This window comes from Thermobia domestica, chromosome 13 (genome assembly GCF_964235325.1).
Source record: "Thermobia domestica chromosome 13, izTheDome1.hap1.1, whole genome shotgun sequence".
Taxonomy (NCBI): Eukaryota; Metazoa; Arthropoda; class Insecta; order Zygentoma; family Lepismatidae; genus Thermobia; species Thermobia domestica.
Genome location: NC_137466.1, coordinates 140,982,128 through 140,999,394, shown reverse-complemented (window position 1 = coordinate 140,999,394; position 17,267 = coordinate 140,982,128). Strand labels below are relative to the sequence as shown.

The 17,267-nt window shown below is 32.7% G+C and overlaps 1 protein-coding gene across 1 annotated transcript; it reads left to right on the top strand.

The window, feature by feature from the left end:
- Positions 1 to 1,196: 1,196 nt before the first annotated feature.
- LOC145667782 (cytochrome P450 6k1-like) lies at positions 1,197 to 15,843 on the top strand. The gene is made up of 4 exons (XM_081735220.1): positions 1,197 to 1,263; positions 5,570 to 5,791; positions 10,081 to 10,332; positions 15,653 to 15,843. The coding sequence occupies exons 1-4, from the start codon at positions 1,197 to 1,199 to the stop codon at positions 15,841 to 15,843; spliced, it is 732 nt and encodes a 243-aa protein (XP_081591346.1).
- Positions 15,844 to 17,267: the final 1,424 nt, after the last annotated feature.

The following is a 17,267-nucleotide window of genomic DNA, read 5'->3' as shown; positions in this document are numbered from 1 at the left end:
AATGGATATATTTTGGATCAGGGAACACAAAATTTTGAAATGCCCCTAAATCAAGTTTTCGTATCTTTCACGAAATAAGCACATCATACTGAGTTAAGTGATAGTTTGAGTTTTGCTACACTATATGTAGTTCTCCAGATATAAGATGTACAAGAAATTTTTGGATTTAAATGTATTGGATTTTTTGATCCAAAAAAAAAAAAAAAGAAAATTGCATTGAAATAGAAACTTCCGTGCCATTACTGTTATTTACTATTATCTTATTTTACATATATCTATTAATTATTTCCCTAATGTTCTTAATGAATTCTTATATTTCCTTACAGAGGCAACTTTGTACAGAAAGTAATATGTTTCAAGCAGTTGCGATAATTGCTGTGGTCTTCCTTCTGTATAAATGGTTAACGAAACACCATAAATACTTCAAGAAACGAGGAATGCCATATATCGAACCAATCCCATTGTTTGGAAATGCAATAAGACTCTTAACTCTTCAAGCCAGTGCAAATGAATTTTTTGCTGATATGTATAGAAAATTCCGCGACAAAGGTTTTGGTGGAGTATTCCTTGGACTTAATCCTGTATTAGTGGTATGTGACCCGGAATTGATCAAAGATATTATGGAAAGAGATTTTGAATACTTTACAGACAGAGCATTCCAACCAAATGACCCGATTTCAGCTAATTTATTATTTTTCTTAAATGGTGATAAGTATAAAAACATGGCTAAAAGGTTGAGACCAGTGTCAGCTTTGAGTAAACTAAAAAATACTTTTGCACTAATCAATCAGTGTGCACATAATCTGTCAAAGCATTTAAATGAATACTCACAAAAGGAACTGCCAGCCGACATCTCAGAAATAATTAGTAGTTTTATTCTCGAAATGACGGTATTAGTTGGAGGTGGAATAAGAATGAATGATGATTTTGACACATTTCTGGAGCATGCTAAAAGGGTTCAAGAATCGTCTTTGCGTCGAATAATTGGAGTATTCGTCGCAGCAGAATGGCCTTCATTATTTCGCTATCTTCCTTTTTCATTCATGGAAGAGGATATGCTTCATTTTATAAGAAATTTTTTATCAGAATTCTATAATGAGAGAAAAAGAAACAATATTGTGAGAAATGATTTTTTTGATTTGGTAATAGTTGGGAAAGAAAATTTGAATTATTCCAATGTCACGCAATCTGATGGGATGGAAATCAATGACACAGCGAAGGCATCACAAGAAGCAATCACCACTGCTAATATAAAGGACAAAGGTATGCTAACTTTCAAATTCGATGCATGTAACGTATTTTAATTAGTTAACTTTAGTCTGATACTTATCTGTCCATTATTCTGCAGCTACAATTCAGAGAGATGAAAGAGAGGGGAATTCACCGGACGGAAATAGACAATTTAAACATTAAAGAATTTTCTACTATGCCACCGTAAACGCACACATACGCACTACTGGCACTGCATCATTTAACAAAACAAAAATAGGATACAACGATAGAACTGATTGCACATAGAAAAATGCAAAGGACATTTCCCTTCCAGGTGCACTATATAGCGTATGCGGATCTTGTTCGAATTCTCCTGTCTCGTTCCTCTTTCTTTATTTCACTAAATATTTCATAATCATTCATTTTCATTAATCAACTATCTTTTTTTAAACTTGAGGCATAATTCTGGGACTTTTTTTTTTTTTTTTTTTTTTTTTACAAAACACACTAATACACATTTTGACCACTACATACATAAATTATTGAAGTGAGATTCAATATTCAACACGAAATAACGAAATGACAATAAGCCATGCAATCTAGTGAGATAAGGTAAACAAACATTACTTTCTGAATAACATTAGCACCAGAATAAAATTATTAATTTTAAAAAATGTGCTTTTTCTGAACATTTTCTAATTTTGAAGGAATATACTTCCCAGTAAAGTGTCTGTACGTTGGACCTCATGTGTAATGCTTCCACGAAATAAACTCTCATCTTTCCAATTTTTCAAAAATGTTTTCTTTTAATACTTCTCATTTCATTTCTTATATCGACACATAAATACCACGTTCAATATCATAGATTCACTGGCGTTGTTAGGTGTCAGTCATTGAACTATAACCTTTATTAGTTGTGTTTTATATATATATATATAAAAGTATTTGACCAAATATGGTATATTGAAATATCAAACAATACTTTCGATAAAGTGGATACTTTTAAACATCTAGGATCAATATTAACACGCCAGACCATATTCACGAAAAAATTAAATGTCGACTAAAAGCAGAGAATTCGTGTTATTATTCAGTTCAAAACCTTTTGTCGTGTCGAATTCTGTCGAGGAATTTGAAGCTTAAAATATATAGAACGATAATCATGCCTATTGTGCTGTACGGTGGCGAAACATGGTCGCTTACTCTGAGGGAAGAACGCAGACTGAAAATGTTTGAAAACAAGATCCTAAGACGAATATTCGGACCCAAGAAAAACGGGAATGGGGAATGGTGGAAACTTCATAACGAGGAATTACATAATTTATATCGTTTCACAAACATTGTTAGGATCATCAAATCTAAGGATAGAAACTTAGGTTGGCAGGTCTTGTAGTCGGAATGAAAGAAAGTAGGAACACTTTCAAAGTTTTAACTGGAAATCCAATCGGAAAACGACCATTTGAAAGACCTAGGAGCAGATGGGAGGACAATATTAAGATGAATCTTGCAGAAATAAAAATACAAAGTAGAACTGAATCCAGTTAAATAATGATAGAAATCAATGGAGAGCTTTGGTGAACGTAGAATTGAACCTCCGGATTCCATAGGCCATGGAGTTAGTTACGGTATATTGAAGTGCTACTTAGTTCAGGTTCATTAGAAGCTTTTGTATCTTGTTTCATGAAACATTTCAAAGAATATATAAATATCATAGAAATTCTAATAATAGAACTCTCGTAAGTTTCTACAAAAGAACATATAATGTTCTTGTTTCATTATTTGATTGTTCCGCATTTCATTTTAGTCGTCTGAAGGCTGAAGCCCTCAGATTTTAAAAGGATTTTGATATTGTCCTACCTAGTATATTATGAGAGAGTACCGTTATGTGGTTTTGCATGATATCCATACGAAATTTTGCTCTCATTCCTTCTCTTACAGATTTCAGGATATGAATTAATCTTTGCGTCCAGAATATTTTAGAAATAAATCGATAACCTCATAACAAGTTTTAGAAGCTATAAGAACCTAATTCCACATTTAATGGGAGGAACCTGACATGTTCATGTTTATGTATACACTGACATGTTCATCTGTAATTCAATTATTCTAAAATGATGCTATTAACCTCTACAGTCCCGAATATTTTTTCAAACGATGAAAAATTTGTTTTTGCTAATTATTCGTGTGTTCTTGGATAGAATAAACAGAAAAAACACAGTACTTGTGGAAAAATTTGCTTTCGGATGGATTTTATTGGTTAGTGCTCATTTGAGTACTTTGGGTTTCAATATAAGCTTAGTATAATAACATCTAGTATAGTATAACAACTAGTATAATTTAATGTAATTTTAATTTTAATTATTTTAAACAAAGTCTAATTTCTTATTCTAATTATAGCTGATTACAAATTGCTAGAACACTCATATATGAAACAGTTGGTTACTTTAGAGCATAATTTTGGAAATAATCCTTGTTTTCTAAGCCAAAAATAATATTATTCTTTTACATTTTGATCTCCCTGAACAACCTTAGAAACAAGTTGTAATGACTCTAAATGAATGTGGCATGCATGTAAGAAGGAATTATTTAACTTTGCATGGAAAGTTTTCGATACATTTTCTGTTTTGAAGGCAAAGATACTTTTTTTTTTTTTTTTTTTTTTTCGTGATTTTCCTGAACAACCTTCAAAGTGACACCGATGTTGTATCTCTCCTTTTACATGTTCGGACCAATGATCTTTTCCATCGTGTCTGCTCCCTGTTACTGGCATGCCAGACGGTCGCTTACGTTTCTGTTGTACTCTACTTTTTGGTGAACTTGATCGTGGTCTGCCTACCCTTCGAGATACGGCATTAGAGGAAAAAGATAGAAGCTCATGTGTAATATTTGATCGGGATTCCAACAAATTCAATACATCTTTTCTCGGGATGCCAGCAGATTTACAGTCTGTTTTCTATAAAATCCAGTTATTTTCTACAACAAAGTCCAGGAAATGTGTATACACTCGTATCGACCATTTTCATGTTTTCATAGCACTCCGGTAATACGAGTTAAAACGATCGTGTCGATGCCACCCATCTTTTCAGTATATTTCCTTACAACCATTGGGCTTTCAACGTAAATATGTTCCTTTCTCCCCTTACTGTATCCTAAAACTTGGTCCACCGGTTGACATCCATATCCTCTAGACAACATCAAAACATTATTGTTATTAATCCACTTTAGAATAACAATATTATCGTCACTTCTACAAACTTTATCAGCTTCACCCCGTTTCATGTCTTTTTCTCTCTTCAGCTTATTTACTGCACTATTAGTTCTGTTTGGTAATACTGTACTTACACAATAGACATCATTCTGAAGAAGCTGAAGATTCTATTTTATCATTAGATTCTTCTCCTTCAGTGTCTGGATGAAATTCTACCCCAGAAATCTCTTCTGACAGTTCTAGATCGTTATCTTCTAAGTACTCTAGAATTTCTTCTGGTTGCAGAAGTGCATTCGACCTGAAACATTGTATGTAAATTATGAGACAGATGTGACCTGTAATACAAAAATCCCAACAAATAAAATACGTTATTCAATTTTTCTAAGACTTCTAGTATATTCAAAAAATCAATGAATTATATTTTGAATTAACATACGAGAAGTAGGTATACTATTACCAAACAATAAATTTATTGCCAGATGTCCAATACATCATTGTCAAACAATAAACATATTTCCTTTGCATTTGAAACGGGCAAAAGAAAATAAATCTAAAAGAAGCAGTTAATCCAACGAAGTATTTATTATAGACCCGGTGAGTACAATAAACATGAAAGCAATGCATGTACTTATTTCAGAACTCGTCACATGCTTCTATAGTACAGACCCAAAGTACTCATTTGGGCACTTACATTTTATGGCTCGTAGTGATAAAACTAGTGACTATTAAGAATAACTTGTAAATTGTGTCATTAAATAACATCAATTAGGAGATATATATATATATATATATATATATTTTTCAAATACTCCTAAGATAAAACTTGCTGAGCACATACTTCTTTTCTTGGCACAATCTTCCTAGCTCTTTGAACATTCAACCATATTGTTATCAGACGTCACTCCTCCCTTGCGTTGCCAACCACAGAAAAAATAACTTGGGAAACGATACAGTAAATGTTTCTAAGTAGAGTAAAATCGAAAAGTATGATGTAAGTATATTTATGATTTAGAACTAATGAAAAATGAAATATGTACTCGATTGAGAGCACGGGAACCGTAGAGATTAATGTGTAAATATTTTCGATAAAATCTGGAAACTATTTGAACATTTCATCAATGTATTAAACCAATGTTGTTATTATTCCAGAACTGCTTGACGATGATTTCATATCATTGGCTCTTTCCTTTGTGCTTGGAAGCTTCGAAACTAGTGCAAGAGCAATGACATTTTCGTGTTTGGAATTAGCCTTAAATCCAGAAATTCAACGAAAACTTCATGAAGAAATACAGGCGTTTGTATTGAAACATGAAGGAAAACTCACATACGATAACGTTAATGAATTGAAATATCTAGAGATGGTAGTTTCAGGTAAGACATAACATTGTTATATATGTATATTCCAACAAGTATTTCAATGCATACATATAATAATCAACATTGTATAGAGACAATATAACACTACACCTTCAACATTAATCTAACTTGAGTGTATTTAGTGTAGCCGACCTTGTCCAGCGAAATGTTTCCATAGAGAAGGACAAGCCAAATCATCATCATTATTATTATTATTGACAGATGGCTTCATGATGACTGGAAGTTTCCATGCTCCAAGATCCTCAGCTTACATTTTGGCATTTTTAATACTGCCCATAATTATAATCTTTCACTTCAGAATATAATTCCTTCTTAGACAACATCCCCACCAGTTTCCTTTAGGGATGGTCGTATATTTTGCGTAAAGCAACATGTTGAAAAATTAATCGGAAAATTTTCGAAAAGCAAAGAACGAGAAACGAGAAATGAAACTTTTTGAAAAGGAAAACAAAAAATTGAGAAACAATAAACATAAACCTCTCTAAAAAAAACAAGAAACTACATTATTTTAGGAAAATAGAGAAAGCTGCAAGATCGAGTGCGATGCCCATGAAGTTTCATTCGCTTAATTTTTTAAGAAGCTGATACATATGACACTATAGCTATATAATTGATACAATATATGAGCAAGAGGTAACAAGTAATATACGTGACATATTCTGCGATTCAGAAAATAAACTACTGCCTGGTTATTAGAGAATATATCTACATTCAGAAAATAACACAGAATAGTTGCAAATGCAGCTGCAAATAAATATTGAAAGCATTGGCAGATGAGTTCACCGAAACAGGATATCACCCATATGGGTAACCACCGCCATTGGCTTAGGGTGTGGCATGAACATAACATTGTATATATTCTACAGTAGGAGACCAAATTGTCTAAAGATCGGTTGAACATTGTAATTTGCATGTAAAACAAATGCAAATACTTTGCTATGTAACACAGCATAGGCTAGAGGAAACGAAAGGGTAGTCACTGGAGTGACCCAAACAATATATCAAGCTAGGACTTACCAAAATAGAAGCCATCAAGGGCACGAACAAGTAATGTCCAAATATCGTGTATCAATATTAAGAGAGTTGTCAATAAAATTGGTCTGTATTCTCAAATAGGTAGTTACAAGTCTTGGTAGGTGCAAGAATTGACTTCAATATTAATGGCCTAAGTTGTCAGTCTATGTCGACCACATGATGAAGGTTGTCCGAAGAACCAACGAGAAGAATGCCATCATAATAGTACTTCACTAGGTGTGCTATACCGGGTGTTTCAAAACAACACCGACAACGTTTGGAAGGTGATTCCTGGCACCAAGATAAGACGAAAAGTATAGACCAACGTGGGTGCACAAATGCTTCCTTTCGGAGTTATAGGCTGCAGGAAAACATGAAAAAATGAACTTTAAAGATCCATAGCTCCAAAACTATGGGACCTACCGTAGTCGGGTCAAGACTTTGTTTAGGAATTAGTATGTGCCCTATCCAAATATTCATGTTTCAGAATCCTAAGGTACTAACGCAACTGTTTTTATAGAGGCAGTTTAGCTACAGGCACATAATTTGAAGTACTCACCAACTATAATACCTCTACAAAAATGGTTATGGAAGTACCTTAGGATTCTGAAACATGGATATTTGGATAGGGCACATACTAGTTCCTAAATAAAGTCTTGATCCGACTACGGTAGGTCCAATGGTATTGGAGCTATGGACATTTAAAGTTCATTTTTTCATGTTTTCAGCATCCTATAACTCTGAAAGGAAGCATTTGTCCACCCAGGTTGGTATATACATTTCGTCTTATCTTGGTGTCAGGAATCACCTCCCAAACGTTGTCGATGTTGTTTTGAAACATCCTGTATATAAACTGAGTTCTTGTAACACAAAAAAGCTGCATAATGAGCGGACTAAGAACCCAGCTTATTGGTAAGCGTGTGATCCGAAAAGAGTAGTTTTTACAGTTGAAACCAAAATAATATTTTGGTATCCTTCTTTTATGAAGACTAAGAGATACATGATAAAATCTCTCGGTGAGTTCAATTTCAATTTCAATTTTAATGTCTATGGACGAAAAATGACAAGAGACGGCATGATATAGTCGTTTGATATGAATTCAGCATTCCAACAATAAGTTATCTGAGCTTCTTTTTTCACTGAAACAGGAAGTAAAAACTAGTACAACTTTCGGGTTCAATATTTGGTTTTATATAGTCATAACTAGGATTCCTGTCACCATGGTGTGAGTATTCTCAGGTTTCGGGTCGAGGAGGCCTCTAGATATGAAGGTTATCTGAGAATATATTGAATAAACAGTTGAAAACTGTCAATAAAGAGTGTCTTCCAGCTTGAGGGCTTGGAATGAAACTAAGAAAGGCATCCTGTAAAAAAAAAAAAAAAAAAAAAAAAAAAGATTGTTTAAAAATGTTCAATGAAGTCACGAGTCATGACTTATAATTTGATACAATTTCAGCAAAGTAAAATGAACAAATGAGCATAAGATTTTTAACAGGAAATAATAAGTCTGTGTAAGCAGACGCACTAAAATCTGTGAAAAGTGGGTTAGAGAAATGTAGGATGAATCTTGTAAACGTTCCAAAATTTAGATGAGAAGCAAAGGGAGCGGTGTAGGCCGGAAAATTCTACTTAATTATGGGGAAGGAAGTAATAATCACCAACTAGGAACCGAGTTTCTCGTTCGCAAGCGAATAATATCAGTAATTAGATGTGTTAAATTTATTACTCATAGATCTTAGTTTTTTTTATTATTTTTTTTTTACTCTTAAGGATTGGAGATACGATATTATATATCCGAATGTTGCCGATATCGTTATCCAGCCAACAGGGGATATGGATAACGATATAAAAGACAGTTTTTACCAAGAACTGGAATGTGTATTTGACCAACTCCCACAATAGCATATGAAAATTTGATTGGAGACTTTCAATCCGAAGGTAGGACGAGAGGATATTTTTGAACTGATTATATGGAAACAAATGTCTGAACAAGGAAAGTAATGACAACGGCGGTTGACTCGCAAACTTTGCATTATCTGAAAACATTACCGTGAAGAGTGCAAAATTTCCACATTAGGAAGGAAACATTTTACAGCATTCTAATCACTTTCAATATACCTAAAACATAGATTAATTAAGATGTTTAAATGAAACCCAGAGTTAAGTTAGGTTAGAGAAATACTTACCCACGAGCTTTTACGTCGAGAATGTCCTGAAATAAGGAAATGTGTTGTCGACATTATTATCCAATTTGAATACGCTATAAAGAAAATTAAAGATAGCAACCAGTGCCTAAACCTGATTGGCACTCACAAGGTTATGATATTTCTGATTATGTAGACTTATTAGGAGATAATAATAAAAACAAATGTATAGGTATTATTAAATGCCTGCTGGGACATAAGTTTAGAACTACGTAGATGCATGGAAAACTAAATGCATATAAAACTAAATACACGGATATTCGTTGTAATCGCAATGCTACAAACGTAATACTGAGTATTTTAAAAAAAATCTCAGGTAATACTTTCAAAAACGGACATTATAAAGCATGTAAAATCAACATTAGCAGACAAAACCGTGTACACAAAGACACGAATTAGGCTCAAATAGGTCTCATGAAATAGGAATATAAAGTGAAAACTGGATCCAATAAGCTTCAGAACTTAATGGAAAGGGTATTTTGAATGTGACATTAAACTTTTTGAGTTCCATAGGTCATAGAGTTTGTTAGTAATAATGCAAGAGACTGAGAGAAACTTCTTTGATATTGTTTCAGCATGCGAAGAATTGGTCCTACCTCAGCTTTTATTCCTCTTTCCTAATCGGAAGTTATAGGTCTACTAATTCCCTTTTCTAATATCGGATTCACATAATTTGGTAACTATTATAGATTCACAACGTTATATATTATAGACTCTCATTTGTTTGACATTATAATATGAATCAAATTCACGTTGGAAACAAACACATTTAAGAGCAAACTTAGAATGAGATATTATCATATCATCAAATGTAGCTACATAAATAAGTTATTACATTTCTCAGTGGTAAAATGGAAGAATAATATTTTTTTTCTTAATCCAAGATAAAAAGAAAATTTATTCGTTACAGCAGAAAAGTTTGTATTCAAAATGTTAACAAGAACAACACACTTTAATCAATTTTGTATCTAAGCAACTCAATTGCTGCATTAATTTTTTGTTGCAAATTTTTTGTGTGCTTGTACTGAAACAAAAGTTTTATATATAGGCCTATATTTTTTTCAGAGACCCTGAGGAAGTATCCATCAATACCACTAACGAATCGTGCATGTGTAAAAGACTACACAATAAGTGGAACAGACATCGTTATTAGAAAAGGAACACATATTTATATTCCTTTTAGCGGAATCCATTATGATCCTGAATACTACCCAAACCCAGAGAAGTTTGATCCAGAGAGGTTTACTGAAGAAAACAAAGAAAAGAGACATCCACGTTCGTACATTCCATTTGGTGCTGGGCCTAGAGTCTGTCCTGGTAAGTCTTACAAATGTAGTTGCGTTATTTTTTTTTCTAATGAATACTCCAAGATGCAGGGATACTCATCATACCATACTCCATAACACATTCCTCTAATTGTCCTACTGATATGTTCACCAAAAATATACATAACTCTTAAATTTAGAGAATAGTAACCTCCGAATTCCCGCTTCCCTTTCCCAGGTAGTCTTAGGAAAATGTATTGTGTGTGTGTGTGTGTGATTTCAATAGATTTTTTTAATGTTACGTAGCTAATTGATTTTCCAACAGAATTTTTCCCTAATCTTTATAATTCAACGGCCTCTTCTTTGCGCATGCCTGTAATGTAAATCCATATAAATGGTTTAATTAACAAGTAATGCATAGAGAATACGTTAATCTAAATGAATAGTCTCATTTTGGGTGATAACTCAGACTTCTTTGGACGACACTACTCGACTACATAGAAAGTGATCGTCTCCATTCAATTATTTGTATAAATCTCTGATGTCTAACATTTCTCCCAGAACCGAAATGATAGTGCAATCACCTAAGAAGCTGGAAGAACAAACAAATTTGCCAGTAATTATTGAAATCTTCATCAGCATTGGTATTTTGCCGTTCATTACTGATATTCCACTTGCTGCAACTAACAGGCTTCCATGCAGCATGAATTTCAACTAGCCTCTTTGTCTTCACATATGATTTTTCTGTTGATACCGTCCATCAACTGTAGCTTTCTTATATCTTAATTTGAATTATTAGTAAAGCGTCTTATAAAATCTTGTTTGAATGGTCGATACAAAATTGATTAGCTTAAATGAGCCCCTATGTTGATTGCAGTAATCTCTATGATATTTCTTGCAAATTTTAACACTAGAATTTAGAAGATTAGTTCCAGCAATTTCTGTGCTGCAACAGAACTTTGATGCCATTTATCTAAAACTGCTTTCCATACTTGCTCTTTTTCCAGCCATTGCATCGATTAATCAAGACATAATGCAATGTCTCTACCACTCATTCTATCTTATATTTACTTAGAAATTATCCCCTATACTTAATGCTAGGATGCGTACCAAAGTACGATATAAGTTTCTAAAGATAACTATAATTGTAGCTGAGAGATGTTTAATTAATTTATTTTCTTAAGATTACTCATTTTCTGCATAGTTACCAAATATTGTAAAAGAAACTAATGTTAGTAAATTTTGAGTATGATTCTTAACTCTTTATTGGGTAGTGTTCCTCTCAAGCAACATCGCATTCTATTGCGTTATCCGCACGGATTATAACTTCAGTGATCACTTAATTGGCATTATTGCTTTCATACAATATTCATATACATGATTTGCGGGTCGCTTCTTTAGGTACTTCTAATCTTCGTTAACAGGGGACAGTCAAATTTAGTATTGTAGAAGCTTTATCTCCTGCGTTCTGCGAAAGTTTTTTTTTTATTTTTTTATTTGTGATTTCTTGCTCTGTAGGAAAATATTTCAACGAAACCGTTGATAATTAACTGAGAGTATTCTTATGATATTTTACCATAGTAGGGCAATGTTGCTCAGTAGCTACACATAAGACTTATTTAATGGCAATATTGCTTTGAAATAAATACCCTGTATTTTGTAACCAAAATAAATAAATAAATAAATAAATAAAAAACAAAATTATGATCAGGAAGACATGGTTCAACCATAAGAGCAAACTAAATATTTTAATGGTAATGCTATCAATGCTTGCCACTTAAAAAATTAAATACTAATGTGTTGAAATGATGGAAAGTATAGTACGTACTTCTTTACGGTATCTTAACTGTTGAAATTGAAGAAAGTTATTAATTTCTCAGATGTTGCACATCAATTATGCTCTTGCGGTCATAGTGATTTGTAAGAAGTTTAAAATAAATTGCTTAGTTTTATAATAATAATTTTAGAATGATAAAAAAAATGGATCAAAAGATTGCGATCTTGGCCAATAATTAGTTTTTGGATCAGAGGCTACAAAATTTTTGAACGGCCTCTAAATCAAGTTTTCGTATTTTCTACGAAATAAGCACATCATACTGAGTTAAGTGATATGTTGGGTTTGGCTACACTGTATGTAGTTCTTCAGATATAAGGCGTCCAATAAAACAAGTAAATACAGTAAATGTTATTTTAGAATCTAATTGAAGGATAACCCTGTTCAGCTCAGTAGGCAATATGAACAGAAAGAAAGTTGCATCATTTAATATTGCACCAGAGATAATTTGATAATAAATTAGATTTTTTTTACGAATCCCTTACTATTGATTGTTTCCATATAAGAGTTAACGTATAGAATAGTCAAAGACTATCAGTTTTCGATATTCTAATATATATTTTGGAATAACCATCACGCAACTTCGTATCAAACCTCGATATGTACCTTGTTTTGCCACAAAAATTTCTCTTTCTAAGTTTTGTATACGTTAAAATAATCTTTCAATTGACGTATGAATGACGTCATGAATGTAGTTAGGTTTGACGAGTAGGAATACGAACAGCTTCAATGCTTTTAATTCGCGTAATTGTATGACAGAATACAGGATATTAAAAACCAAATAAATATTATATATCAATTGCGTTTAAGATTGTTTTCATGTACGAAGTCATATAACGTAAACGTATATGTGTACTTTCCATTGGTCAGCTGATTGTATGACCTAATAATTATTTAAACGGTTGATGCTGTAACTATATATTGACTTAAATAAGTAACCACTACGCATCGGCACGGTATGCCGGAGATCCTGGGTTTGAGTCCCAGTCCAGTCAAGCTAATTTTTCACTCTTTGTAAGTTGTTAAATAACTCTCATATTCAACATTTAGTTTAATCAGTTTAATCATTCATCATAACTGGCATTACGTACGTTTTATCTCTCAACAAAAATTACATAATTGTTCTTCCAACATAAATAAAAATCAGGATATACAAGGTGTTTCAAACCAACACCGACAACGTTTGGGGGAGGTGATTCCTGACACCAAGATAAGACAAAAAGTATAGACCAACCTGGGTGCACAAATACTTCCTTTCGGAGTTATAGGTTGCCGAAAACGTTAAAAAATTAACTTTAAAGATCCATAGCTCCAAAACTACAGGGTTTACCGTAGTCGGGTCAAGACTTTACTAAGGAACTAATATGTGCTCTATCCAAAAATACATGCTTCCGAATCCTGCAGTACTTTCGCAATAATTTTTACAGAGGTAGTTAGTGAGTACTTCAGATTATATGCCCGTAACCAAACTGCCTGTACAAAAATTGTTGCGTGAGTACCTTAGGATTCTGAAACATGTATTTTTATACATGTATATATATGCATGTATATACATATATATACATGTACATGTATATATACATGTATAAACATGTATATATATACAAAAACTTCCGAAGTACGTAATGCAAATAACTACTTCTTTTTCAGAAATCAAAGGAAAATTCTTATGTAAAATTGCTTGACTGTAAGTTAATTATTCAGAAATATAAAATTAGTTAAAAGAAAATTGTAGTAAAGCTTCCATAGAAAATGACTCTTCTTCTATATCAATTTCAAATAATGAAAACTACTGAAGAAAGTTCAAAAATATCAAAACATAAAGTTTTCCTCATCATAAAAGCGATAAATTTGATACTACTGAGAAACTTTTACCTCATCTTGTGATAAGGTAATGACACTGCTTTTCTTTATAGATAATACGTAGATTGATTGTAATATGAGCAAGTTCTCTGGATAGTTTTGAAACTGGAACGGTTTATAGACTATAGTTCGAAACTGGGATATTTTGAACTGTTTATTCGGACATGATCGTAGTTATTTTACTTAAACATTAAATACCAAAAACTGAACTCATCATTTCATCATTATGCAGTCAAAAATTATTGTGCTAGATTACTTGAGCTTTTCCACTGCGCAGTTCACACTTCCTCTTCTCTGAACGGTTAGGTGGAATATCCCATTCAGCGTTACTAAAAAATATACGTGGGAAGGATATAACGATCTAAAATAATTCCACTTACTGCAATTTCACTTGGAACCAGCAAAATAGAATCTATAGAGCCTTTTTAATAATCAAATGCAAACTGCATTAATAAATTAGCTCACTGTATGGGAGACTGTTCAGTCACGTATTTAACTTGTAAAACTAGCTTGTATATTTTATTTTATTTTACTTAAAATCACAGTTTAAAAGCTTTGCATAAATTTATTAAATTAGGCAAGAGAGTTGTTTTAATCCTTGTGGGTGTTTAAAACTAAAATACAACTCACATTTTCCGACGAACAAAAACTTATGGTATTGATTCTCCGGTTCAGTATGAAACCTCTAAACTAGTTATTACTAATTTTACTCATTGGAGGAATTTACAATAGTATCAACGCAGACAAGGCCCCAATCAATATATGTAATTTTCTATGAAAGCAAGTACTAACAAGATTAAGAATGTAGTTTGGATTCTAATCTTATTCATTGGATTTTTGTACTCTTTCTAAGCCAAAATAAATATTTCCTTTATACTAAACTATTTTATTGACACCATTCATATGTCAACGCAAAAATGTAGTTACTTTAACGTACACAAAACTTAGAAAAAGAACATTGTTGGTCAAAACAAGAATCAGTGCTTAGCACAAGTTAAACTGCGTAGCTCTTCGAAGCCTCTCAAGTAATAAGTTACTTATTTTTAACATTAACATTAACACAGTAATGATTTCAGGCAGTTTTCTGAAGGAGATTTCGCCCTGAGCTGCGAAATTCTCCCACAGTTATCTATGTTCATATCTAATTGCAGTTATTGTTACTGTTGTAGTACTATTTTTCTCGCCTTGTATTTAAAAACCCATCTCTACCCCTGGAAGAAAATTTTCCGAAATCGCCATTGCGTTAACCTGTTGTATAGGCTTCCAGCAAAAGTGTATACCTATCTCGAGTATGAATTTTTACTAGTAATCTTTAAGGTATTAAGTTTATTGAAAATGCTATCATCTCGGTCAGTATTTACGTAACATCACAAGTCTCTTTAGGTATTGTTCCCAACTGAATAGGCATACGCAGAGGGCAGAAATTGATAACCTATTACAAGAGAAATGTAAGAAAATAAATATGAAATTGTGTTCACATAAATTCTGGTTAGTCTAGACAAAAAATAGAAGCTACATTCATACTGATCTAAAGGTACAAAACTGTTGACCAAAAAAAGTGTTTATCTGATTATATATATACTACTTTTAGGCGACTATGCAACACAAACCCTTGTCTTTAATATAGACTTTTCCTGTATTAAACAATTTTCTATTTGTTTTATTCTTATTTCAGGTATTAAATTTGCCATGATGGTTTTAAAGGTTAACTTGATTCATATTCTGAGTCGATATGAGATTTGTGCATGCAAACAAACTCCTTTGAAAGTTCATCTCGACCCAAAAGTGTTGTTAACGACCCCAAAGAATAAACTTTTCGTGAAATTCCGTGAAAAGAAAAACGTTCCAATTCTATACGTCGATTAGTGATTATTGAAAATAAATAGCCTTGCGGCACCAATGTGAATGAGGACGTTATTTATATTGAAATATATTTAAGTTTTTCATTTGTGCTGGTTGTACAAAACGGCCAATTTTCTGGATTGAATCACTATATCTTCTTGGCCCACTCAATTAAAGATATGGCCAAGTTAGACAGGTGACTAACTGAACTGATTTTACTGTATACTAAGTGTAGAAAATAAAGTATACTACATTAAAACTATTCACTGTGTATCTTTTATTACTTTGTACTTGAATTTTTGGATGGAGGAATTGGTATGTAATATTTTGTAAGTTTAATCTCACGGGTTTTCGAAGACAGGAATACACAAAAATATTGATTGAAGATTCGAGTATGCACAAGAAATACAAAATACCTTAAGAATTTGCTAGTTTCCAGTAGTGTAGGGAATGGTACTTTCTACAGAGAGAAATTATTTTAGACACTTCTAGAGTGAGTGTAAGTGTTGAGACTTTCTCATTGATAGTACTCTATTGAGGTCTTAGATATCTAATCCCAATCCACTTAAGCTTTCGACGAGCTCTGCACAGCAGCGTCATTTCAGGTTTTGTATTCCAGTGGTGACAAAATTATCCAACAATGAGGTCTCTGATATCTAACCCTGATGCGTTTAAGTTTTGAGAAGAGCTTTACTCAGCAGCATCACTTGAGGTTTTGTATCAGGACAGCGGTCCACCAACATGAATAAAACTTCCAAGTTTGTAATTAGAATATTACAATGCAATTAATTTTAAAATGTAGAAGTTGTTCTGGGAGTAGACCTACAAAATCGCCCTCAATACAAGAGAAAAAAAAAAGAGAAAAATTAAATCTGCATCTTTAGTTGGGAACGTGTATTTACTTAGATATTGCCAATTTAAGGTAATTAGTGGAATTTGGTCATAGGGTTACTACACTTAATGAAACCACAATAAATTTTACGATACGTGTCGAAGACTTCAATACAGTATGAAGATTATCTGCTACTTTTATCGGAAACTCCTAATTACGGACATGGGACCATTTTAAGATATTTAGTGGAACTGGTTGTAGGATGTTCCCACTAAATAAAATTAGGATGTTTTCGATCAAAGTCGCATATAAACTGTTTTTCTTGTATTAATGCCCTGAACACGTACGAGTATTTTGTTAGTTGTTTTATTCAGTTTAGTCAATCTATGACCGCTTCTGCTAATTATCTTAAATGAAATGTTTCCTACTAAACTCGTAGACAAATTTTTTTCATGAATTGAGATCCTGAACACGTATGAAAAGTTTGTCGGTTTATTCCCGTACATTCTGTATATTTCAAACTAAAGCGAAATGAATTGTTCTAAACATTTCAACCGAATTTATATTCTTACAATGAGAAGTGTGTTCATAATGCCTTGCTGAGTATGTGACCACG

Excerpts from the sequence above, each read along its gene's own strand:
- LOC145667782 (XM_081735220.1), top strand. The coding sequence starts at position 1,197 with ATGGAAATCAATGACACAGCGAAGGCATCACAAGAAGCAATCACCACT. Across the intron at positions 5,792-10,080 it reads TCTAGAGATGGTAGTTTCAG|AGACCCTGAGGAAGTATCCA; the intron begins GTAAGACATAAC and ends TATTTTTTTCAG. Across the intron at positions 10,333-15,652 it reads TGGGCCTAGAGTCTGTCCTG|GTATTAAATTTGCCATGATG; the intron begins GTAAGTCTTACA and ends TTCTTATTTCAG.